The 27,486-nt window shown below is 36.1% G+C and overlaps 1 protein-coding gene across 4 annotated transcripts in view; it reads left to right on the top strand.

Moving 5' to 3' along the window:
- LOC120767293 (serine-rich adhesin for platelets-like) overlaps positions 1–27,486 on the top strand; it is a 93,620-nt gene that overhangs the window by 63,279 nt on the left and 2,855 nt on the right. Inside the window, exons 5-11 of one of the 4 annotated variants that reach the window (XM_040093174.1) lie at positions 10,171–10,195; positions 18,611–19,377; positions 19,564–20,675; positions 20,790–21,606; positions 21,736–22,502; positions 22,629–24,213; positions 26,507–27,400. In XM_040093174.1, the coding sequence (XP_039949108.1) occupies positions 18,670–19,377; positions 19,564–20,675; positions 20,790–21,606; positions 21,736–22,502; positions 22,629–24,213; positions 26,507–27,400 (5,883 nt within the window). In that variant the 5' untranslated portion in view covers positions 10,171–10,195; positions 18,611–18,669. Of the gene's footprint in view, positions 1–10,170; positions 10,196–18,610; positions 19,378–19,563; positions 20,676–20,789; positions 21,607–21,723; positions 22,503–22,628; positions 24,214–26,506; positions 27,401–27,486 lie in introns of all 4 variants that reach the window. The other 3 variants (XM_040093177.1, XM_040093175.1, XM_040093173.1) reach the window with 3 other exon arrangements.

Genomic DNA, 27,486 nt, shown 5'->3' with positions numbered 1-27,486 from the left:
CGTGTTGACGTGCATGAGAGTGTGTGAGAATGCAGGCACCTATCAGATTACGGCATAGTGACGCAACAGAATATTTATAAACGAATTTTTGACAGAAAAAAACTTACAAATATATTGCTATTGTATTTTTTGTATGATGTATGGTGTTTTTCTGTATAAGTTAGAAAAAATGTCAACATTTTGGTTTGATTGAAATGTTCCCCTAAATGTATGCAACATTTAGAGAAAGAAAATAGTAAAAAAGGATCTAGATTGACTAAATTGGTAACTTATATAGTATTTCATTAATGAAAATTAAAATAAAGAAAACACGTTAACTCCGGTGGCACCGATGTTCGTATACCCTTCACAAATAAAACAGTTTTCCACACAAGAATTGTATTTTGATTGTTCAGTTTGTATGGCAGCTATGTATTATAGTAGTCCGATCTGAGTCATATGTTTGGAGATTGTAGTGTTGTCATGGACAATAATCTGTGCCAAATTTCTTGAGAATATCTGGTCAAATAAAAAAGTTTTCCATACAATAAAGAAATTGAAAACTTTAAAGCAAATTTTTTTAGTAGATATTTTCTAAACATAAATTTATTTAAAATATTTAGCTAACATATATTAATTCGGAGATCAACATCAATTAATGTACAATTTGTTTTTAAAACTAATTTAAAAATAATATGCGCTCAAAAGTATGCTTAACTAATTTTTGATAAATTGAATTGTGAAAATGTTATCAAAGAAGTCTACCAATTACTCTAGTATGTAAAAAAATCAATACTACATTATTCTGGCTCATATATGTATGTATGTATATCAGCCTTGCCCCAAAAAGTATGCAACATTTTTTTAATTTTTAATTTTTTTCTATATTTGAGTTAATATATTTATTACAATTTCGGTTAGCGTTTTGCTTAGCTGTACACAAATTTCGCTTTACTTTGATTTATTTTCAATATAACAGCTTGCGCCAAATTTATAGAAATTTTCAAAATTTGTATATATTTTTCAAAATAAATTTAATATTTTAATTTCGTGTACTCACTTAATACATCACTTAGTGGTCCAAAAATCAACTCCTAACCACCCGAAAAAGTACAGTATTGTTCTAATTATATTCAAAGCCCAAAGGTATGCTACACAAAATTGCATTTACTGGTAAATTTTATTCAGCAACGAAATTGTGTAAATTTTTCATTACTTCATATATGAGATAGTATATGAAATGTAAACCCTTCTGCCGCATAACGTTTTAAACCGTTTACATGAAAAGCAGCTTAACTTTACTTAAAATCTTATAAATTTCTTACATGCAGTAAATTTTCTGCCACAAGCTTGGTAGTATATTAAGCAGCATATATTTATATAAATTTGTATGTATGTACATACATATATGTGCAACACCGAGTACTTAGAAATCCCTTTCATTTTCATACTTGCTGCATGCATCCGCTTTTGCGGCATGCGACAACAGCTACGCACATACAAACATATGTCTCATTGTAATTGTTGCACTCGGCCATGCGTGCGTGAGTTTCTTACATACATACATGTAGGTGTATACACACTTGTGTCGTTCCGAAATTGCAACATTGTTGCAGCAAATTGAGCAAACTGCGCTTGCTGCAAAATGTGTTGGCCAACTGTTACTGCAACAGCAAAAACAACAACAACAATAATGAATCATGCAATCCCTACAGCAATTTGTTCTTACTCTCTGCTCTGCAATTTCATTCTTTTTTTTTAATTTTTTTTTCGAGTGCCGCTACCACATGTTGTACGTTGTACAGTTGTTGCTGTTGTTAGTGTACTCAAACTCAGCACTCTAACATGATATTTGCTAAAAAGTGCGGAAAAACATAAGACTGAGTGTTGAAATGAAACAAGTACTACGCGTGCGAGTTCGTGTCTATGAGTGTTTGTGAGTGTGTGAGTGGCTCTGTAAGTGTCATGTGTATGTACATGTACATACATTGATATATGTACATGTGTAACAGCTTGTTGGCTCACTCAAGTACGCTAATACACACGCCCTAAAACAATGGCAGCACACAAGTAACGCAACAGGATCACATATGAGCGCACACGCACCCGTATATATACCGTTAGTGTAACCGGTATATTCATATAAATAAATTAATTTCACTACTTGTACAAGTGAGTACTTTGCGATGTTTTTCTGCTTGCTTTCCGCTTGTTTATTTACAGTTCAGCGTACAATCTGAGTCTGAATTTTCCAGTTTTGGATGAATAGAAAACGACAAAAAGTTTATCATGAAAATCAACTTTTGTCAGATATTCATTCAAAGTCCTTTATATTCTTATGGAACTAAGAACTTTCACATTCGAATATATTATATTGTATATGAGGACTTATGTGCTTTCGTAATTTAAAAAAAAAGTAAAAAAAAATTATTTAAAATGTATCTCTTCGACACTTCTTTTTCTTTAAACTAATGACTATCTCCACTCCTTACCTTAAAAGCTTTTTCTTAGTGCAAAAGCTACTTTAAAATTGCGTTCAAAAGCAATAATTAAAAAAAAAATTATTAAAAATCTTTAAACAGGTCTCGAAAAGCTCTGTGAAAGCTTTCAGATAACCAAGACATTTGGAGACATCTAAAACCAACTATGTAAAAACTTTCACACAATCAAGAGATGTGGAAATAGCAAATAAATATTAAAAAGCTTTAAACCACTCGAAAAGCTCTTTAGAAGCTTTAAAATTAACTCCATATTTTAATTATTATAAAGCTTTGACATGAATTCTATGAAAGCTTTCAGACAACCAAGATATTTCGAGAGCTTTAAAACAAAATTTGTTAAAGCTTTCTTAGAATGAAGAGATGTAAAAATAAGCTAACAAAAAATATTAAAAATTTCCAAACAAAACTCAAAAAGCTCTTGGAAAGCTTCTCAAAACATTTATAAAGCTTTAAAATTAACTCTATGAAAGCTTTCTGCAAAAAAAAAAAAATTAGACAACTTTAAAACAAATTCTGTGAAAGCGCTTCCCACTTTGGTGAAAGCTCCTTTTATAAATGAAATTCATTCACAAGCGAACTAGTAATAAATAACATGTTTATTTTTGTGTAAAAGTATACCATAAAGCTTCCACGTTTTCTCATACACACATTTGTTCATATATTTGCGCTTAAACCACAAAACTCTTTTCCAAGCAATTAAATCAACCCTTTTTGCTAGCAGCTAATGCCCTCAACAAACATGCACTGCACACCTGCATTCACCTACTACTACATACATACATACATGTATATACGGCTGAATGAATGTCAATGCAACCCCAGACCCGCTACATGTCCACTCGGCGACCATTCTGGCTTGAGGGCACTTCTAAAAAACACGGGTTGTGTTTACGCACTGCGGTGGCCCAGCGTGCCGTGACTTGCCATGCAGTGTGGCTGCAAGGTCAGCAAAAAAGGGAAAATTTTAATTCTCAAGCGGCCGACGGCGTTCAACTGAATGAGCTTTACAAAAAGTGATGAATGTGGATGAAATGGAAATTGTTATTGGGAGAGAGCTTAAGAAGAAATTCTGAAAAAACACACAAAAATAAATTGTGTGTTGAAGTTTTTGAGGGCAGTTGTTAACAAACACGAGTAGAATGAGTTCAACAGCCATGGGAATTCCGACGCCTTTGGTGTAAGTTTATTGCCTTTGGGTCTACGCTTTTGCTCAGTTCATTAACTTGTTAATTTCTAGTATGTTGATCCATGTACTTTTGCGTTCGCTGCTGCTGAACAACTCTATAACCTTTTGGTTGCGAAACTGTCAACACAAACATTTTTTATATTTCAAATTTTCGTGCGCCTGTCTGTATGATCGCGAACTTGTCCCAGTTTTTTAAAATATCGATCTGAAATTTTGGGAGCATTTCTTTTTCTTCAAATAATGAGAAAAAATTGTAATCACCGATGCCAGACTCGTATCGCATGTAGCTGCCATAAAAACTAACCAATCACGATCAAGTCCTTACAAGTAAAACTTTTTTATTTCACAACTTAGCTTCACAGAATTTGGCATAGAATATTATCCAATCTCTTGCTAGAATCTCCGAACAAATTGTTCAGATCGAACAACTATAGCATATAGCTAACCTACAAACTAACCGATACAAACTAAGTTCTTTTATATAAAGCTTTTTTGTTTGTTTGACAAGATATCTTCACAGAATCTGGCATAGAATATTTTCCAAGCAATCGCTACAATCGCCGAGCATATCGCTCGAATCGAACAACTATAGCATTTAGCTGTCATTCAAAATCGACTATCAAAATGAATATAAAGTTCTTCTTATACCCTTTCATGCTATAGGAAAAGCCGCTGTGCAGGCTTTTGCGGGTAAAATGTATTTGTTATCTTTTCGAATACTTGTGAGGGATTTATTAAGTATAATTTTTACATTTTTTCCTATGTGACTCAAGTCAAGTTTTCTTCAAATATACCTTATCTTTATATATTTCTATAAATTTTCATAATTGATTCATAAATAAATGTTGACTGCAGTTGACAGTCGCTGCTGTCAACCAATCTGTTGATAGAGAGCAAATATATTTTCAGTGGCGAAAGAATTGAAGAAGCAAAGAAATGGCTATAGCTGTCTACATATTGACAGCTTTATCCCGCTTTTAACAGCAACTTCCTTAGCCAAGTGGCAGGAAATATTTCTTAACACATTATAAAATACTGCGAAACACTCAACGCACAAGCAAACAAACCTACACATGTGCATAAATGTACTTAAGTATATGCTATATATATTATATATGATTATGGCATATACGATCTAAGCATACAAAACACTTAGCAGCTCAACTGGTTGACTATAAAGCAAAAGCAAATCTTATTCAGGAAAGCAAAAGTTTCAAAGTATTTTTCTTTTCAAATTTTTTTATTGAAATTTCTTATGCGTATGTGTGAGTCATAAGAGAAAAAGCATTTGGTTTGACTAAACAATTTTCTTCTATTTATATAACCATTTATACTTACATACATATGTATATCCTTCCGAAAAGCTTTGACACTTTGTTGTTATACTCATGTGTTTGCTAGCGGGCGACCGCTCAAAGGATAACGGCTTGTGCAACAATAAATAGTGTGTGTAAACTGATAGGGTCTTTACTGCAAATACATTGACTCCCGTTGTCCCAGTAAGTAAATATGATTGGTATTATTTTCTTTTCCATTAATATCAATTTCATTGCGTGTGCGCCGTGAAGTATGCTCACATTTTTTGCGTACTTTGCTGTAGTATTTTTGTTTAATTTGTTGTTGTTGTTTTTATACCATTTTTTTTATTCTTACTTTCTTCGAATGCTTGGCCGCTGCTTGGCATTTTTTTATACTTATAACTTCATTCACTTTCTGCTTTTTCAACCTTTTTTGCTTTCAGCGGTTGCTTTGAAGAATTGCTTTGACTATCTTTGTGTAAATAGTATAGAAAATATATAAGAGTGTTTTTGTGTATAAGACGAGTTTACTTTAGTCAGCTTCTTGGTTTTTTCTATGATACTTGTTTTCTTTTTTGCTCGTTTTTCAATATTCTTATCTTTATTTATTTAGGTTTTACTGTCACAGTGGCTACTTGTAGTTTACAACTCTGTTTGTCGAGGTCATTTTGGAGTAGGACTGGAATTGAGTTGATTTTTGTTATTAAGTTGTGAAATTTGCAAACAAATAATTCTTAAATAATTTTCGGGGTCCATAATTGAGCGTAAAGTATATATATCTACTGTAAGGTGATAATCCTGTCCGAATAAATTCCGTGTCCGTTCCTATTACTGAAACCCGACTATCACGGAAACGACTTTACACATCTCTTAACTCTTGCTTTATTTAACCTTATTACTCTCATAATAGCGTTGATATTTAATTTTTATTAAAATTGGTGAATATTTTTTATTAAAATTATAATAAAATTACATAACAAGTAATATTTTATAATTTTCACAAAAAGTACAACAATTTCTGTCAGCATCAGCGATAAGCAAAAACTAACAGTTGCCTTCCAAACACTTATATGGCTTTAACATTTGCTTAACAGTGAAACTGTTACTTAGCATTCTTGCATGCTGCTTATTTAGAAGCAATATTCGGAGTACTTACCATCAGCCGCAAGGGATGTTAAGCACATTTCACCAACGCAAACAACACTAATGAAGAGCGAAGCCGAAGATATAAAACATAAAGAATCCAAATACCGAAGGAAAACTTCAGTGGACCAAAACAGCACGAAGAAAGCAGTTGCTGTAAGAAATGCTCCTGGATCAACTCAGCAACAGCACGTCCACAAGAGAGCGATGGAGAGCGCGCAATTCAAGAGAAATGCGCACCAATTATACTCATCAAAAGCAGAAAACACAAAAGCGAGCCAGCCGGCGCTGCTGCAACAACAGTGTTAAGCCAACAGGAGCCACAGCGCAAGAAGCAGGACACAGCAAAAGCAAGAGCAGCAGCAGCAGCAACAGCTGCGGCCAACATTATCAACAGCAGTCCGCTTAAAAGAAGAGTCCATCAGCATCAGCAATTGTTAACCGCGCTCAGTTGTTGTTGGACTGCAGAAGTGTCGTGTTGTGGTAACGTAGAACGCTGAAGGACCAATTTCGGGCAACAAAATAAACATTTAAGCAAAATTACAAAAAAAAATACTAAATGTAAGAGTTTTAGAATTTGGAATTTGTGTATGTGTGTATCCAATCTTATGACGAAGAAGCCGCGTTGAAGTGAGCGCCTGCATTCAAAGAGCGAAAATATTGTGTGAGTGCCAAAAAGAGAGCAAACAAAAAAAAACGATATATTTGCCGAAAGAACGGAAATAAAAGCGAACATATGCAAGCAAGTGTTGCAAGTTCTCTTTTCGTTTTTTTTACTGTATCTACAACGCATGACTAGTGTGTATACATTTGTATGTGTTGTGAGATTTTGTGAAATTCGTATTTTCGCATAAGTGCGTTCAGCTTTTCGTAGCATAGCGTGCGTGGCAATTTTTTACAGTGTCAGCAAACAAGTGAGTGACACGGCCTGTTGTGGAATTTTTCTTGTACACTTTTTTTCTTGTTTTTCTTTTTTTTCGTTTGGTTTTAATTGAACGGAAAATGTGTTGCATGTGAAGTGAATGTTGGAGGTTGTTTGCATGTGCTATATGTATTTGCAGAAATTTCCGTTATAAGATCACGAACTTGAAAAGCACGAGGAGTTCAAAAATATATTTTTAAATATTTTATATTGTTTCTATATGCCTGTGAAAGCCCAACAAAAATTTTATTTCACAAATATATATAAAAAAAACACCTTTTTTTAATCCCATTTAAGTATTTTTTCTCAAAACTTTTCAAAGAAAAAAATCAAATTTTATGTGTTTTCGGTATGTTAGAACTAACGAAAATTTGTACAAAAAAATCCCTATTTTTTCATAAATGAACTCTGAAGGCATTACAATTAATTTTGAGAACCCCGTAATTTCACTATTTTTTCATAAATAAACTCCGAAGGTATTATAATTAATTTTTAGAATTCCGTAATTTCGGGATTTAAGCACTAGACTTTTCGGGACTAATCCGGTATTCACTATTTTTTTCACAAATGAACTCAGAAGGCATTCTAATCAGTTTTGAGAATCCCGTAAATTCGGGATTTGAACACAGGACCTTTCGGGACCAATTCGGGACTTACTATTTTTTCGCCAATATATTGTACGGACTAATTGACGATTTTTTTTACACTAATATATTGTATGAGTATCCCAAACTTTCTCGAATTCTATTGAAAGCATACAAATATAAAAAATATTACCGTTTAGAGCTCCAACAATGATAACTGTTTGTCGCTAAAGTTGTGTAGTTACTATATTCCCACCATGTCTTCTGTGTCGCTATTTCGGGTTTCGAGTATTACTAAGATACAAAACACAACCAAATAACACTGCCCAAATCAACAACCGACAACTCTTGAGTAAGAATCGCCAATCGACGACACCAACACCACTGTTATCTGTTAGTTTGAGTTCGTATGCTCAATTTTGTTCGCTGTCTCTAAACTGACTTCTCAGCCTCAGTAGTTTGCTCGCAACTACGGCCCAAAGGAACAGTGTTTGTGACCGAAGGCGTTCAATTGAAAAACACTGAGCTGCACTTTCACTTGAAAACCAAAGTTTTGACTTGTTTTGTTGTTGTTGTATTAATTCCTACAGGTACAAAGTTTTCGATTCAATCGCCAGGAACGACGCTTTATCCGCATTTTGTCATGGATTTACTTTCAGTTTAACTTTTCAATTGAAACGCTCTTTCTGAGTTGCTCTCATTTTTCATTTCCTTCAAAGTGTTTTGAGATTATCTCACATTCCAAACACTTCAACTTTTGTACTTTGTTTTGAACTTCGTCGCTTTGTTATTATTCGCTAATTTGCCATCTGCTGCTGCCATATTTGGGTTTTCGTATTTCCGGTGTCTAATTTTCGATTTCCGCCGCTGCTATTTCCAATACTTTTATTTACACAGCAAACAAGAAACTTTCTTTGTTTACTTTGATTTTCCATTTGTTTATCCATTTAGATGTGTTTTTCTCACTACTCTTTGCTTTCTTATTTGCTTACCTGCATTGCTGACAACTCCAACCCACCAAACTGTTGGCGAGTGATGTTGGCTTGCTTCCCGCTTGCTCGCTGCTGACGCATCAACAACTTAATTTAGAAATCGGCAAAAGTTCAAAGTGTTGTGCGACACTAAATTTGGAAAGTTTTCCGTTCGTTCGGTTTTTGATAAGTTCAGCTATTTTCCGCTGTTTAGCTGCGAGGCGTTGAAACTTCAAAGTGCCGAACTTTTCGTAATTTCTCAAATGGGCTCAAACGGGGTATGACAGGCGGTGGAAGGAGTTTGAGTTTAAAGAATTTAGTTATTTTTTAATTAAATTATATATACTTTCAAAAAAAAAATGTCGAAATTGAATACAGAAAAAAATTAAATTTATTTAAATTTGAATAAAAAAAATATATTCAAAACTTATAAATGTAAAAAATAACCAAATGTTTAAAAATACACTAAAAGTAATTCGAATAGTTTTAAAATTATTTGAGATCTCTATGCCATTTCAAAATCTAAACTTAAAAATGTATACTCCTTTTACTCCTTTACTTCGAGTTTTGTCGAGTCTGACAATTTTTAAGCATTTTTCGCTATAATAAAAATTGACAGTGTGGCCAATGCTACAAAAAAAACTTAATAAAAGTCATATTACATAAAAAAAATAACCAACTTAAAAACATTTTATTTTACTAAATTTTTGGTATTATACAAAATAATTGTGTAGGTTGGCAACCCTAAAGACTGAATTATTGAACTAAAACTATATTGCTTTATATATAAACTTTTACATCTCAATAAAAATTAAGTACTAAAGTCATTTCGCATAATTTCATAAAAGAGATATTTTTATAATATATTTTTATGGTTGCCAAACATGAAAAATAATTGAAATTTATATACAATTCTCTACCTAAAATAATATTTGTACTTAAAGTTTTATGAAATATATTTTTTTCACAAATTTCGACAGAGTTTTGAATCAGAAACAATTTTTTTAAGAATTAGGGTTGCCGTATTGAAAAATTTTTCAAATATTTCAACCGCGTATTTCTAGTAATTATATTTAACATACAAAAAAATTGTTTTAAAAAATTTGGATTACCATATTGAACAAAAATCGTTTATTTCAACCGCGTATTTCCAGTAAAAAATAGGGTTGCCATATTTAAAAAAATTCTCATATATTTCAACCGCGTTTTTCCAGTAAATTAACTAATTATTATACAAAAAATTATTTAAAAAAAATTAGGGTTACCATATGGGAAGTACCTTCCAGAAAATTTCCAATTAACAAATATGTATTACAGAGTTACCATATACTTCTATAAGTTCAAACAAGCAGAAAATAACTGTCAAATACATAAATAATAAATCTCTCAGTTTTTTTCTATAAATTTTTTTGTATAAATTTGGTTTTCACTTTAATTTAGCGTTACACAACATCTGTTTGCCAGCAGTTAATACCACAATGGTTATTTATAATTAGCATATTTGAGCAAACAAATAGTTTTTATACGTAAAACGTAAATTTTTTAAATCCCATACTAATTTCCTTTCTATCTTTTTTCTCTTGCAGCCTTTAAACCAGCGCCAATAGTGTGGTAAGTTACAAAAACTCAGCAATTAAGCACGAGTGCAACACAAAACGCATTTAAATTATCGAATTTGAATATACAAAAAAAATTATTATTTGAAAATGCATAATTTGCAACGCCACTTTTACATAATTAATGTGTTAAGTATATTTTTTCCACAAATATCACGCGCATAAATTAGTAATTAGTTGCGTGAGCACTGAAATGTTACGTATACGCCACGGCAGGCGCAAGTTATTTGCTTACATTTGCACAACAAGCGATTAGTGTAAATAGAATATTTGAGTTTATACACTAAACTGACGCTAAATTAACGTTCTCAACTTAAACAATTACACAATAAATTATTTAAACAACAACATGGCAGAGTAAACAGCGAAGGAATTATGGAAGCAAAGTGTAGCCTACAGAACCACTTACATATGTGCTTTTTTTGGGTGTATGTAATTATTTAGTAAGTATACATATGTAAATCCGTATGTGTTTATACACATTTCTCTGCATATAAAAACATATGTATGTGCAAGTGTACGTTTCCATATTTGTTTGTGTTGGTTGCTATGCAATCTGAAACCGCTGTTCGGAACTGGCAAATGAGAAACTGTTAATTATGGCCGCGCATGCCTTGCCAAATATCGATGTTAATGAACTTAATAATTCATGCTGTGACAATGGCAAAATGACATACACGCATACAATTGCATGCGTTTTAACCGAAACCGTGAGATCGACAGAATATACATACATATATGGATATATTTATTATGTGTGTCGTATGTTGCAGATTATGCAATTTTTTTTCAGTTTTCATATAAATGGTTAAAATATTACCTTTTCGATTCTCAAAATGTTCAAGCTTGAAATTAGCCTTTTCTCTTAACAAATTGATCGATCTAAAGGAAGCTCTTGTATGGAGAACTTTCTTATTTGGGCATGTATCCTCACGAAATTGAGTATAGACTATTGTCGAAGGCAATGCTTCAATCTTCAAACAAATGGCTTAGATTGAATCACTATAGCATATAGCTGTCATACAAAGTGAACGACCAAAATTGTGTGCTTGCATGAAAAACTTTTTTATTTGACAGGATATCGTCACGAATTTTGGCAGAGCTTATTACCCAAGACAATGCTATAATCTTCCGAAAAATTTTTCATATCGGACCACTATAGCATATAGCTGCCATACAAACTGATCGATCAAAGTCAAGATAAGGGTCCTTTTAAGCCCTTTTATGTTATAAGAAATTAATCTGTGAATCTCCGAAATTAATGTTTTTCTTTAAAATTATTTATATTCTCTTCCCCTTTCCTTCTGATTTTGTGTTTTCGTGATTTATTTGTATGTATCGTATATATCTTTATTTACCCTTGCATCAGGATATATAAATATGTGTGATTACTTTAATACAGTTGTATCTACCTACATATCTATTATCCAACTGCATTACTGCTTGTATTTGTACTTCGCCTGCAGCCACTTGCTTACGCATTATGCGCTTCGGTGGCAAATTTTATTAGGCCAATTAAAAATTTAGTAGCAACAAATCAGCGCCAACAGCGATAGGCATATAATAACAACAACAAAAAGTAGGAGTAACGATAGGCATACAATAACAACAACAACAACAACAACAACAACAAGTAGCAATAGCGATAGGCGTATTATAACAACAACAACAAGTAGCAATAGTGATAGGCGTATAATAACAACAACAACAACAAAAACAAGTATCAATATAATTTCAAGCGCATTTGCAACAACTCACCACAAGGATATGACACCCATATATAACAGCAATTTCACGCTGGCAAACTAATTTAAGTCAATACGTCATGAATTAGTATGTGAGCACATGTGTGTGTCTGAAAATTGTTATAATTAGTTTGCAAAATTAACTACTGGTCAGCAATATGATGCTGGCGGCTTTTGCTACTGGTAATTACATGGATCCAAACATTTATCGATGTACATACATAGAGAAATCGTATTCAAATTCCATGCAGCAAAAATTTTTGAAAATTATTGGTAAAATTGCTAAAAAGTAGTTTCTTGTTGCTTTACACTTCCCTTTTTGAGGCGTCCGTTTTAGGTGTCAATTTTTTTTTTAGAAAATTCTAATATTTTTTTAAAGCTGAATTAATGTCTACAATATATTCAGATTACTTCAACGCTTACCTACAATATAACGAACTTTTGCTTTAATTTCTTGTTTTGTTGTTGATTTTTGTTAACAAAAAAAAAAAAATTTTGGTTAAATTAATTATTTTTTCTAAATGAAGTCGTTATTAATTCCTTGCTGCCACATTAAGCGACAGCTATCACATACCTCTCGCACAGTTATCCATAATGACAAGTGTTTTACACGTAATTTCTGCTTCTTCAAATTACATACCTATACTTCGGGCAGCTGTCAAACCAACACACATATCAAATTATGCGATCTTCTTTTTACTACTTTTACCCTCCATCCCCTCCACCCAAATTTACCACATGCAGCACTTTTTCGCAGCTTAAACCTTTCATTTCCCCTCAAAGCGCACAACTTTTATGTCTCTTACGCCCCAGTTATCACTTTACTCATTCTATTTCAAGTTTATTTATTTATTTCATTTAATTTTTCAAAATGTAACTGTTTATTCATCATCAATTTCTTTACATTTCATTAAATGTCATTAACGCGCACGCTTCTCTGTTCATCAGCTTCGAATAGCCGAGCCTGAGCCGTTGAATAGTCAGCGCCTTGATTTCACTATCAACTAAATAAGCTGAAGCACGCTCATCAACTCCCCGCCTTTTGCCAATTTGCCTTGACACATTTAAAGCATTCAACTGCTGCTCTGGCACTTATTGCTGTGAGCGAATGAATGGAGCATATTAAGCGTGAAAAAACTGCATTTAGCTACAAATTAAAAAAAAAAATAAATAAAAAAATATGTGAAGTTACATGCTCAACCTTAATACCTATATATGTATACCTTATGTGTAATATTTTAGTGGCATTGCGTCTTATTTTCTAAAATCTCTATATGTGATCTGCAGCTAGATTCTCTTTTTTATTAAAATGGCCCCATTGCTTTTATAATTTTGACAAAAAATACACAATAAAAGAGTAGCTCCTTGTTTTACTTGAAATAATCCATAATTTGACTATTGGCCCGCCATTTTATTCTAGTTTTCATCTAAATTTGGAAGTAAAAAATATTTTCTATAAAGAAAGATATAATTTCTATTAAAAATAAAACGACACATCAGCAAATTCTCCGATTTTTAGATATTTGGCTTAAGCATAAATACTTACAGTATTAATTGAGGTGTGTAACTTAGCTTAAATAAGAGTGACGCTCCTAATTGTAGGCAACATTTTTTTTAATTCTTCTATATATTTAGCACTCGACTGCAACAACAACATTGAATATGAAGTTAACAATAAATAATGAGATAAAATTTCATTGTTGCTTTAATTTTCACACTTCCTCTCGGTTATTTCGCTCAAACGTAACATCTAAAAAATTTCATTACCACATGCACAATTACTTCAAGATAGAAGCCACCACAATAGTAGCACTTGCCGCACATATCAATTTATCACAATTTAGAAACTGTCGCCAACGTCGAACTTTTACGTTCCCTTGCCTGCGAAATGCTTTAAGTTGCTTAAACGACAAGGAAATTGCGTGCAAGCAAAAAAACATGTATTTGTGTACAGAAAAAATCATAAAAGCCAAAAAGGCGGTAAAATAACAATGTAACGGATATTTCATTAAGGTAAAAAATTTTACCAAATGCCACAGATTAAAAATATGGCATTAATATTGCAAAAGCAACAAGTTTATTGTATTAAATGGATTTCGTGGTATGTCGGCGTTACTGTATTAAGCTCAAGAGCCAACGTGTGACTGCCCATTAAATATGTACACGAAGCAAATTCGAAAAATCTTTTTGTGCGTATAAATGAATGTTACGTATACGCCACCGTCTACCCATCAAGCAGGCATTTGCTTCAGTTATTACATTTACAATTCTTAAACGCTTGTTGGGTGCTATGCAAACAATTTTTATGCTTTATTGCGATGAAGGCGTTAAGCATTGTTGTTTCTGCCATTTTTCACGCGTGTTTAATTCAACAGTGGTTCAAGAAGCATAAACACTTAACATTCAACGTACATATACATATGTATGTATATGCACAGCAAAAAGTAATATTTTTTTAACACTTTAATTTCATTTTCGAAATGAACTAACTTGTATGTTTATGAGAATTGGATTGTAGAGTTTTACTAAATAAAAATACTAGAATATCTGGAAATTATTTTCGGAATTTTAAATAATTTTGCTTAGGGTCTTCAACTTATTATTTTTTTTTACATTTATACTAAAGTCAAGTATTTTTGAAATATAAATAATCACATGTTATTAAAATGTGAAATATAAAATATATATGTATTTCAAACATTTCTGATGTACATACTATGTGCATATATTTTATCCATATGTTTTTTTATAATACCCGTTTTCGGTTGAAATTTCAAAACACATATTTTTTTTTTACATTTCAAGTGCAGAAAATATTATTTAATATATACATAGCTTGGTCCATATTTCTATGTCGGATATAAATTTACTCAATTATACTATATCAATGATTTCTGAAAAAAAGTTTCGTAACATAACTTGAGTAGAGGCATTGACAAAAACGTTTATGCTCATACTGGGGTCAGACCACGTTGTACGCAACTCTATATAAGTGAGGCACGCACTGCACCTGTTCAATGCTTAGGCGACTGTCGCGCCGCGATGTGATGTGAAGAAGACTTCGCGGGAAACTGGCTGCAGCTGGCTCTATATAAATGAAACATACACCGTGCCTGTTCAGTGCTTAGGCAACTGTCGCGCCGCGATGTGATGTGAAGAAGACTTCGCGGGAAACTGGCTGCAACTGGCTCTATATAAGAGAAGCACGCACCGTGCCTGTTCAGTGCTTAGGCAACTGTCGCGCCGCGATGTGATGTGAAGAAGACTTCGCGGGAAACTGGCTGCAGCTGGCTCTATATAAGTGAAGCAGGCACCGTGCCTGTTCAGTGCTTAGGCAACTGTCGCGCCGCGATGTGATGTGAAGAAGACTTCGCGGGAAACTGGCTGCAGCTGGCTCTATATAAGTGAAGCAGGCACCGTGCCTGTTCAGTGCTTAGGCGACTCTCGCGCCGCGATGTGATGTGAAGAAGACTTCGCGGGAAACTGGCTGCAGCTGGCTCTATATAAGTGAAGCAGGCACCGTGCCTGTTCAGTGCTTAGGCGACTGTCGCGCCGCGATGTGATGTGAAGAAGACTTCGCGGGAAACTGGCTGCAGCTGGCTCTATATAAGAGAAGCAGGCACCGTGCCTGTTCAGTGCTTAGGCGACTGTCGCGCCGCGATGTGATGTGAAGAAAACTTCGCGGGAAACTGGCTGCAGCTGGCTCTATATAAGAGAAGCAGGCACCGTGCCTGTTCAGTGCTTAGGCAACTGTCGCGCCGCGATGTGATGTGAAGAAGACTTCGCGGGAAACTGGCTGCAGCTGGCTCTATATAAGTGAAGCAGGCGCCGTGCCTGTTCAGTGCTTAGGAGACTCTCGCGCCGCGATGTGATGTGAAGGAGACTCCGCGGGAAACTGGCTGCAGCTGGCTCTATATAAGTGAAGCAGACACCGTGCCTATTCAGTGCTTAGGCGACCGTCGCGCCGCGATATGATGTGAAGAAGACTTCGCGGAAAACTGGCTGCAGCTGGCTCTATATAAGTGAAGCAGGCGCCGTGCCTGTTCAGTGCTTAGGCGACTGTCGCGTCGCGATGTGATGTGTCTGGGCCTTGTTTTTATGTATGTAAACTATAACCGTTTATTGTTTTGCAGAGCATTTAGAAAAGTGATTATTTAAACATTCCTTCATTTATACATACTTGTTGGTATCTATACATACAAATATATTTGTACATATGTATACACATACATATATGTATACTGTAACCTTAAATTACGAATACTTCTGTTGGAAGCAGCCGACAATTAATGATAGCATTTACAGACGCTATTCCGCAAAATGGCACCCAAAGGACTGCTCAACAGAAATGCTGAATGGAAAGCAATTTACACACATTTATAAATGCATACAAAAAAGTATGTACCAAATACATACATACATATGCAAGTTTTGTGGTTTTAACGGCATTGTGTTGCACAACAATTGTGTTGTGTGTTTATACCACAAAGACTAAATTTTCAATCCGATTTCTTAATTACATAGACATTTAGAATTACTGTGGTTACTTTTGTAGGCAGCTGCTTTTAAGACTTTCTAATAGCCTATAATAATATATACTGACATAGTTTGTTTTGTATAATTAACGCAACATACGAACTATAGCTAGTATCAACCAGAAAACAGTATGTCCGTCTCTACGCGAAAAAATCTCTAATTTTTTGAGATACTGGGGTCTGAAATTTTGTACACGTCTTTTTCTCGGCAAGAAACTACTCATTTGTCGGATTCGATGCAGAGATATATATTTCCTTAAAAACTACCCACTTCAGCTCCTCTAAGCTTTTTCTATTACAAATAATAAGACAAAGAATATTTTACAAAGTGTTTTTAACAAAAACATGCCTATTGGCATTCTGAAATGTCTGAATTTATTGTCGCTGATAAAACAAATTAACGTGACTCGATTATTTTTTTTGACAATAAGTGGTATTGTTGTTGTTGCTGGCATCGAATGGTGTCGATGTCAACTCAGCATTGACCCAGAAAGCAGACAACCGTCACGTTTCCTGCTTTCCTTCAAGACCTTATGCCTCTCTCAACATCTATGATGCCATTATTGCTTGTTTATAAATACATATGTGTGTATGTATGTATATGCATATGTATATGTACAGCATGTGACTGTGCCGACGTAATTGGCAGCGAGAGTGTCCCTGCAGTGCATTTTAGTAGGCCATTCGCCCTTATTGCCAACACATTTGCAACTACTATTTGTGTGTATGTACGTATAAATATGTAAATATGGTTATGTACTTGTAAAATGAGTTTTAAAATTGGTCAACGTATATATGCACTAATGTAAATTGAGGATATATACATATGTATATACATATTTATATGATTACTCTTTCACTTGCCCCAATTCGTTGCTGGAAAAACTATCGATTTAATGTCATTTATGTCCCTTTGTCGCCGCTGTTGTCTTCTTAATGCTTTGGCATGTTCGCTTGCCTGCTTTAATGTCCTTTCGCGTCATCCCAAATGCATCATTTCGCTGCTATATTCTTTTGTGTGTGCTTATGAGTATACTTGCTCGACCTCGACGTTATTTTGCTCATCTGCATGAGGACGTGCCTTCAGCTAGTTAGTTAGTCAGTTATAGTATACACTAATTTCACTCAAGTTTCATTATTGTTTCGTGCTTTTGTCATCATTTTCATTTCCATTTTGATTTTATTTGATTTTTGTCGCTTTTTCTGTATGTCCTTTGTCCGTCTACTACTTGGCTAGGTGTATCCTTAAAGCTTTTTATATACACATATTATTAACTGATTTTTAACGCTCTGCGTACGAAGCACTGAGATGAAAGGTCATGTATTTAAAAGCCAAAGAAGACGTACATATGTTAGAAGTTTATATCAGTATGTCAATCAAGATAAAGATCTTTTTATAACTTTTCAGACTAAATAAAATGCACTTGTTCTTTGGTGCAGTCGAAAATAACGTTTCTTTCTGTTTTCGCAGCAATTGCCTTCAATTGTTTTGAGTGAAATTTCAATATATTATTGGAAAAAATATTTTTTCACATCATCATATAAAGCTAATGCTAATCCTCGACATAAATAAAAAATAGATTCAGTTCATTACATTTAACACATCCATACAAACTTCAATGTATTTAAATATGTACCCAAAATTTGTTGCCCCACTGTCATTCGAAAAGCGACAATCAACAATAAACACACTCAATCAGCTGTCTAGCGCACGCAACACTTGTTCATACGTACATAAATCGAACAAATAAACACTTGCGCCGGCCAACTTTGCCGCCATTCAACAGCTGGCAAATCGAATCAGAATCTAATTAGCCGTTGTTTATGCGCGCCTACTCAGCTGGATTCACCTTGGTATGGAATTTACTTGCCCCGAAGAAACTCGAACCGATCGTATGAGCCAAGATTTGGGCCAAAGAAATTTTTATTACGCACTAGTGAAGAAGTCAAGAAAATTATATAAAATTGCGCCAGCAAGCGTGGAAATTACCCATTTATTTCGAATTTAATTGAGGTTAATAGATTTGCGAAAAAATATTCAATTTACAATATGCTGGCAGTGCATTTCTTTTGCGTGAATTTAAAATAATTAATATTATTTTCTTTGTTTTTTTTTTCTTTTAATTGCAGTTGCAAAGCAACAACGAAAGCTACTTACAACCCGATAGGCTTGGTTAGAAAATCAAGTTATGGAACTGCCCTCGATGGTGCAACGCTCCGGCGACACGCTTATAGTGCGTAGTGTCGTCAGTGGCAATCAATTGTACTTGGATCAGGGTGCCGCTTCCACAAATAATCTAAACAACAACAAACACAGTAGTCCTTCGCCATTGCAGCAACAACAGCAACAGTCGATAAACGCTGCGAACTTATCAAATAGCACGTTGGAACAATTCGAACGTTATCGGGCTGCAGCGGCGCAATATCATCTACAACAGCAACAACACCATAATGCCGCACAACAGCAACAAAATGCTGCGGCTGCTTCGGCGGTAGCACAACAACAGGCGATGGAACTAAAGGATGAGGGGCTTCCACAATGTAAAATCAAGCGAAATTACAGCTGTAGTTACTGCACATATTTCACACAGAATCCGCGTTATCATCTAACCCATCTGCGCGATGTACATGGTGAAAAGATTGTCATCAATAAGTGCAAATTGTGTTTGTACGCGTCGCGACATTTCCAAAAGTTGGTGCGACACATGAAAATGGTGCACGGCTGCACCGATGGTGTGACCGGTGGTCATGGACAGCCGCGTGGCAAACGTGGTATGAGTCGGGAGGCACGCAAACGAAAACTAGAGCAAAGTGTTGGTCTGGGAAGTGCGCCTTTGGAAATGAACAGCGGCGGTAGTAATATGGGAATGACGGAAGGCATGCCAACTTATGAGCAGGTGAGCCAAAAAATATAATAAAGAAAATTATATAAGTGTATATTTAAAAAGTAGGTGAAAAAAGTTTTCCGCAATGAAATCGGTAGTAGCGGCTTCTTACATTCTAAATATCAATATATTGCAAAAACGAATTTATTTACGTAAAAGAATTAAATATAAATAATATTTTTTTATCTAACACATTAGGTGAAACGCGAACTGGAACTGCAACGCGAATCTCTCATGGCCGTTGTCTATGAACGGGAATTGCAAGCACAGCGTGAACGTGAGCTTGAAGTCCGTCAACAAGCACAAAACGCCTACGAACAAGAAATGCAGGCAGCAAACGCTGCTGCAGCTACGGAAACACAACGCCGTCAATCGCCAATAAATGCAATAAACAATAATAGCAACAATGCCAATGTCATTACAAATGGCAGTAGCAATAGCGTCATTAATAGCCAAAAGGAATTTCAATTGCCACCCGCGCATCAGCAGTCGCTTAATATCAACACCCACAGCATCGAGTTGTCTTCATCACCCACCGATTCGGTTTCATCGGGACAAGGTACTGATGCTGCTACCTCTGCAGCATTGCATTCCAGTGGCGTTTCATTGTCATATGTGGGCGATGAACCCTCACAGAATAGGCTCTTGAAGTGCAGCCTCTGCGATTTCACAACCTTATTCCGCGCTCAATTGTTAGACCATGAAATGGATGAGCATTGTAAAACGAAATTCTTCCGCTGTGAGAAGTGTTCGTATGTAACACATATAAAGGCTCGCTTTAGCAAACATGTTAAATATCACTCAATGCCTATGATTAAGTGCGTCACTTGCGATTTTCGCACACCCTACAAATGGAATCTCGATCGACATATGAAAAATCATGGTGGTGCTGGTCCATTCAAGTGTGCCGCCTGTGATTTCACAGCCGACATCAAGCAATCGCTGACTGTGCACGAAATGAACCATCATGTGCCACCAGTGGGACATGCAGCGGGCATGTCATTGGCGCGTCGACGCAACAAAGTCGGTGGTACGGACTTATGCGATGACTTCCTTAGCGATTCTGTAGATTTAATAGAAGATCATTACAATAATAATAATCTCGACGAGTACGATGAAGCTTTAATGACCGCAGAACCATATAGTAAACGTAGTAAATACGATGACGACGAACCCACCGACTTGTCGGCGAAAGGCGGCTCCTCCGACACGTCTTCCGTGCATAATCAAAGTGTAAGTTTAGCACAAACGCCAAAAGCAAAGCGACCAATACCGAATCTCATTCCGATACCGAAAAATAGCGGATCTAAGTGAGTATAAAATTTTCATGTACAAAATTTTTGGTGAAAAAAATTAAAAGATAATCTAAATATGTCGAAAATAATTTACTAAATAAAACTTTCTTTTCATTTGTATTTTCTCAGCATTATGAACCTTTCAAAAGAGTTTGCCACACCGCGCAGCTCTCTTACCGATATTGCTTCCATTTTCCTCAATGACAAACATATTTCCGAAATACTTGAGAAAACGGATGCCGCCCAATTGTCACCTACCCCCACGGTCGCGTCCACTTCAAGTCACGCCTCACGCAGTTTATTGCTGAAGAAGTCCACACCTGGTGGCAGCTTTTTCGACAAACTTAAGTCCTCTGCCCTGACAGGACCCAATGAAAATCTGATCTGCCCTTGCGGTCATATGGCAAAATGCTTATCCGAATCGATAATACATCGTAAAAGTTGCAATTTCGCCGCAATCGCCGAAGATGACATCGAAGAGGAGCAAGATGATGCTGATGATCGTTTGGAAATTGATTTTGCCGATGACGATGATCGGCAGTCACATTCGGCACTGAATTTGAGTGTCACCGGTTCGACACGATGTCAGCATTGTCGCCACCGTTGCAAATCGTCGGCCGATCTATTGAATCATCTCAAACAATGCACAGAAGCGAGTCGTTGTGGTAATGATTCATTTGATTCACTCTCTGGTGAGAGCAATGGTGGGCGTGTTGGTTGCGCTGATTCCAATACTGAACAACATCCTATGGAGAATCGTGTATTTATTTGGAATAAAATTCCGGGCGGTGAGCCGCGACAACGTGAAGGCAGCCAGTGCTCAGATAGCCGCGGACAAGCCAACAACACGATGGAGTCTTCGGGCAGCAGTGGACATGGCGCCAGTAGTGCCACATGTGAGGAGAATAGTTATTATGGTGTTGAAACGGCACCAGGTTATGGCGAGGTGAGTTTGTATGCTATCTTATCGTTGCTATAAAAGCACTCTCATGCTCTTAACCATCTTTAGCTATTGGTTAGAGTATTTGTATAAAATGAAAATTGAAACTTTCACTATCTGCAGGTAACGAAAAAGATGACACCCGAAGAGGAAGCAGCTAATTCTTCATTGAAAAAGGTATACAAATGTCCACACTGTTCCTTTTGGGCTTCCACAGCTTCCCGCTTTCACGTACACATCGTGGGTCATTTGAATAAGAAACCGTTTGAATGCTCGCTCTGCTCGTACCGTTCCAATTGGCGTTGGGATATAACAAAGCACATACGCCTAAAGACCATACGCGATCCGAGTCACAAGAATGCACGTGTCTTGATGAATGATGAGACCGGTCGTCGCAACTATACCAAATACAATAAATATATAACCTTGATGAAAGTAACCGAAGAAGACGGTGATCCAAAATTAATGAAATCGGGCGAGATGACACCCAATCAGGTCGCTTCGCTTTCCTTCATCAATGATTTTAACAAAGGTGTGGTGCCGAATGCATTGACATCCACACATTTGAATGGCATAAAGGAGGACATAACCCTCGAACCAATACCATCCAAATCAAGCAATGGCGGTAGTGGCAATAATAGTGGTGATCAATTAAACGAGAGTTTCATACGTATACCTTTCCTTGCTACGATGATGAATGCTGCTATGGCGCAACAACAGCATCAACAGCAAAAGGATTCGGATCAAGGTCAAGCAACCATGATTACGCCTTCAGTTACGATTTCGGCGGTGAAACGTTCGCCACCGCCGCTCATGAAGCCAAGTGATGATCTCGTCACGGACGTACGACAGGAGGGGAATGAAAAGAAAACTTTCTATCGTTGCCGTAAATGCAGTTTTCGGTAAGTAAAATATTCAACTTATTACCTTTTTTTGAATTATTTTTATTTTTGATTTTTTTTTTTGTAGTTTTTAACATTAATTTTCATAAACAAATTATTTATTTCTCATTTTTCTCCCATCTTCAGGCATACCAATCGCGATGCGGTACTCGCCCACGTCAAAATACACTATCAGGATGCCAATTACCCGATTGTAACAGCAACAGCAACAACTTCGCCGAAATCTGCGAATTCGCAACAACAACACAACACACCACTTCAAGTGGCTGTGAATCCAAATATTTATATGAACAAAGTTCTCGCCGCAATGTGCCTTTCCCAGCAACCTAATTCGAGTACACCAACCAACAACAACAATAATGATCAACAGCATTCCATAATATCTGCCGGCCTACTACAACAAGCTATACAGGGTGCCTCACCCAATTCACCACTCGGCTGTTTAGCGCTAACACTCGCCGGCAAGAGTCCAGCAAAAGCAACTGCTTCTATTTTAGAGCACGGTGAGCAGAAAGCGACACAAAACGAGGCAAGTGCCACAAGGCCTACGTCGCCCAAACAACAACAACAACACAGCAACAATCAAAATAATATAAGCATAGCGAATTTGGCGTCGTCATCAGCGACATCGCCTTCTCCCAAGTCCTCTGGCAGCAATAATGTGAACGGTGGTGTTGGTATGGTCGGTACGCCCACATCAGCATCATCGTTGCAGCACTTGTTGACCTCACCGCGCGGCACTTACACATCATCATCCAATTCATCATTACGCAATCCCGTGCATTCGCCTACAACAATCAACAGCAACAACAACAATGGTGGTAGTGTTGGTGGTGTTACTAATAACAATAATAACTGTAAAAATTTGGTTATGGGTGCTTTTGCAGTTATGAAACACAACAGCGCCGCAACGAATACAAATGACAGTGTCTTTGGTTCACCGACGAGCGCAAACGCAACAACAGATGCAAATTCCACATCATCATCATCGGTGCTAGCATCACCAAATGCTGGTGTAGCACAACACAATACACCCAGTGGCACAACAGTAACTACACTTTCAACTACTCCTTCCAATTCTACAGCAGCCATTGGTGTAAAAAGCGCTAACAACAATCCATATCATTTGCAAATGGGTCTCATCGGTGCTACATCTATGTCCAACAATCATAATGGTGGTAGTGGTAGTGTTGTTGGTGGTGGTGGTGGTGTCATTGCTAGTCAAATGACTCATAGTGATAATAAGAATAGTCTATGTATTGGTGGTATTATATTTGGTTCTAATAATCCTACTACTACTACTACTTCTACTAGTTTAATTCGCAATACTTCCATACCTACTACTACAAATTCAACAACAACATTAGCTAGCAGTCCCACAACTGCTGGCCATTCTAGTGGTGGTGCATCATCATCAACTTCATGTAATTTGTTATTAAGTTCGGCTCAGTCGGCAACAGCGGCGGCGGCGGCAGCGGCGGCAGCAGCTCTTTATGCTTCCAATGCGATCACATTGTCACCGCCATCGGCATCGTCGTGTATTTCGGCAAATGCAACAGCAAACAATTTCAATAATCTCACACAAAATCTCAATCAAAGTCAAAATAACAATTGTAGTAATTTATTAGTAAACGACAGCGAGCGACGTGAACCGTCGCCGTATCGTTGCGGTCATTGTCATCAAGTATCGAATTGGAAGCATGTCATTCAGGTATTTTTATACTTACTCGGTATATGTACTAATCCTAAAACAAAAACAAACAAACAAAAACAATCCGAATATTTTTGCCATTCACTTTCATTTTACATACATTTTACTTTCTTTTAGTGCTATATACTTTAACTATTTTGTTTAACAACAACAACGTAGCTGTGTTAGTTAAACGCAAATATCGTGCGGCTTATATTTTTACTTAGATTGTATTTAGCATAATTAAATGTTCTAATAAGGCGTAACAGCTGATCTGCATACGAATTCCAATATCAATTTTCAACTCGTTCTTAGCTGTTATGCCAATTGGCATATGATCAAATTTGACCCGGATTGACGAAAAACAAAAACAGTTCAACGTAGTTTAATACACATCTTTATTATGAAAATAGTTTTCGAGCCAATAAAAGCAAACCAACACGTTTTTCCAATTACTCATAGACTTGTTATAAGTCTCGTCTTGGATGACTGTCGGAGCCTTCCGCGAATTTCGGTTTCGGTGCATTTTAGAGGACCATTCGCTATTTTGTTGAAGTTCCGACTTCTTATTCATAAACTCACGTCTCTTCATCTGTACTGATGCATTTGATGAATGCGGGGTCCTAAGCTACGTTGTCAACCATAACTTCTCTCCTTTTGTGAGTAGTGTTGAGAGATAAGAAATCTCTTATATTAACTTTTTCGATGATATTGACTATGACGATATCATAAACATAGGTGGACGACGCAAGTTTTCATGACAACCACGCCCATAGATGTGATTCTATTGGAAGCAGAAAATTTCAAACAAACTTCTTCAATTTTTTTCTTGGTAAAATTCGCCATACAAATGCAGTTTATACCAGTTACTAGTCCGAATCAAATTTGATCTTGAAGTGTCAGTGAAGAGTTTAATTTTCAACTCATTGTTAGCCGATATGTCTAGTAGTACGGATATAAATTAAAAAAAAGAAAAGTAACATTGAAAAAAAGAGTAATATCAACTTTGAATGAATGGTACAAAAACACAAAAGTTTTCACTGCTTTCTCTCGCTCCCTAGTATTAAATTTTAAACGGCCTTTTGGAAGTTTAACCTTAAAATTTGAGGCAAAAATTACATCAATCATTTATCCAAAACGCAAAAATTATGTGTTGATAATAGTTTGAACCAAGAAATTAAAAAAATAGAAGAAAATTATAATAGTTCAAAAAATTTCTCAGTATTAAGCGCGAGTTTATGTGAGCTACTACAGTACGAGAATTTTTGGGTCTACGTAATCTTTACCATTGCTTTTTATCTACTCCAAATTTTTTCATTATGCTAATTTTTAGAAAGCCTCAAAAATTTCGTATTTTATTTCGTCCGCTTGTTGCACGTCGCAGTAGTACAAAAAAAAATATATTATATATATTACAATAACACCAACCACCCAATCATGGCAACTATTGTGTTTGTATAGAGAATTGTTATCGTCCTACTGGTAAATATACGCTGGATTTATATAATTTTTGTCTTTTGTGTACAATAATAATCGCATACAAATAACACAGTGATACGAGGGTTACGGCGCTAGTATCATATTTCCATAAATATCTTGAAACATTTGGTTTTCGGTCGCTAGTAAATATATGCATTATATTTAAGCTAAAAAACTCATGCCTTTCCTCATCAACTAGAAAAAATTCAGCATTAAAAAATAAGATAAGTTAGTAATAAAATATTCGCATACATTTTGGGTTTGGGTATTTTTTATCAATTACATATATTTTTAATTTCATTTAACACAACATTCATCAAAAATATATGTGTATAGTAATTTAATTGTATGTATTAGTGCAGGTGTCTGGTGCGCATTAAAATTAAACACTCATTTCATCGTATACATTTCGTAAAGTGCCCGTCCAATAAGGTTCTTAAGTGTTTACGCCGAGGAAGTATTTTTGTTCCACAGTCATAAGCTTAAATACTATGTCCTGAAAAATATTTTTTTTTTTTTCATTTTTATTAGAGAAGTATTTTTTGCTGGGTTATATTTGTCTGTAAAAATATAAATTTAGCAAATGTCTCAAAAAAAAATACATATTTACTATATAATAGCATATTTATACAAACTATGTATTCAGGCCAAACATTTGCTTTGTAGTATTTCGTTTCTTATTTATTTTTCATACATATCTACATATTTTTTTGATTATGACTTTCTTATAATATTTTTCAAAAATTTTTGTATTTTAATAGTAAACTGTATTTATAATTAATTGCAAGCATATTTGTCTTACCCGCGATTTTTCTCTATTTTCTTGCACCTGCAGCGGCATTGTCGCTTGAAACACGCTGGCGACATACGCATCGAAACCCTTGATCGCAGCGTCAACAGCAACGAACGCAACGCGCCGCCCGTCTATCGACCGCTCGGCAACGGCGCCACGAATGAGTCCAATTACGGGCAAACACTCAAAGCTTTACAACAGCAACAACAACAGCACCTGCAGCAGCAACATCAACAGCAACAATCACCACATTTGAACAACATGTCGGTTCCGCCGGGCAACTCTGTACTTATGAGCAACAACAAAAACGAACAGCACCTATTGCATTCACCACTGGCTGGCACCGCTGCCGCCAATGCCGCGACCACACCGCAAGAATTGCAACAAGCTGCCGCTGCTTACATAGCCGCCACATATAAGGCTGCTGCAGCAGCGGCCAATTCAGCTGGCAATGGTTCAGCGGCAGCAGCCGTGGCTGCAGCAGCTGCGCTCGGCCTCAGCAGCGAGGATTTGTTGTTGCACCAACAATTGCAGCAAAATGATCAAATTGAAATAACGCGCTTGCCGCCAGGTGTTGGCAACTCAGCTGCCGGGCAGTCATCGCAATCGTCGCAGGCACAACAGCCGCAGCAACAACAACAACAGCAATTGAATTCCAAATGCAAGCAGCAAAAATGTCCAATGTGTCCTTACATCTCGGAGAGTAAGTCGCAAATGAATTATCACATCTCGTTGCATAAGCCGACGCAGTACGAGTGTTCGTTGTGCACCTTCGTCTGCGCCAAGAAACAACATTTGAGCAGCCACATGCGCACCGTACATCAACAACACAATTTGGGCGCGTCCAATCAAATGAGCAACAGCATAAGCGCCGCCATCAATTCCATGGACTTCAGCATGGCCCTTCAACTAGCGGCCGTCGCACAGGCGCAACAGGTAAAGCGATTTGTTGTAATCTAACACCTTATTCAAACACTTGTCATTGAAATCAAGACATAGATCTTTTTTATGCTATAATTACA

The sequence above is a fragment of the Bactrocera tryoni genome, chromosome 2, assembly GCF_016617805.1.
Source record: "Bactrocera tryoni isolate S06 chromosome 2, CSIRO_BtryS06_freeze2, whole genome shotgun sequence".
Taxonomy (NCBI): Eukaryota; Metazoa; Arthropoda; class Insecta; order Diptera; family Tephritidae; genus Bactrocera; species Bactrocera tryoni.
Note: the sequence above shows the minus strand (reverse complement) of the source record. Positions and strands in the feature narration are given on the sequence as shown.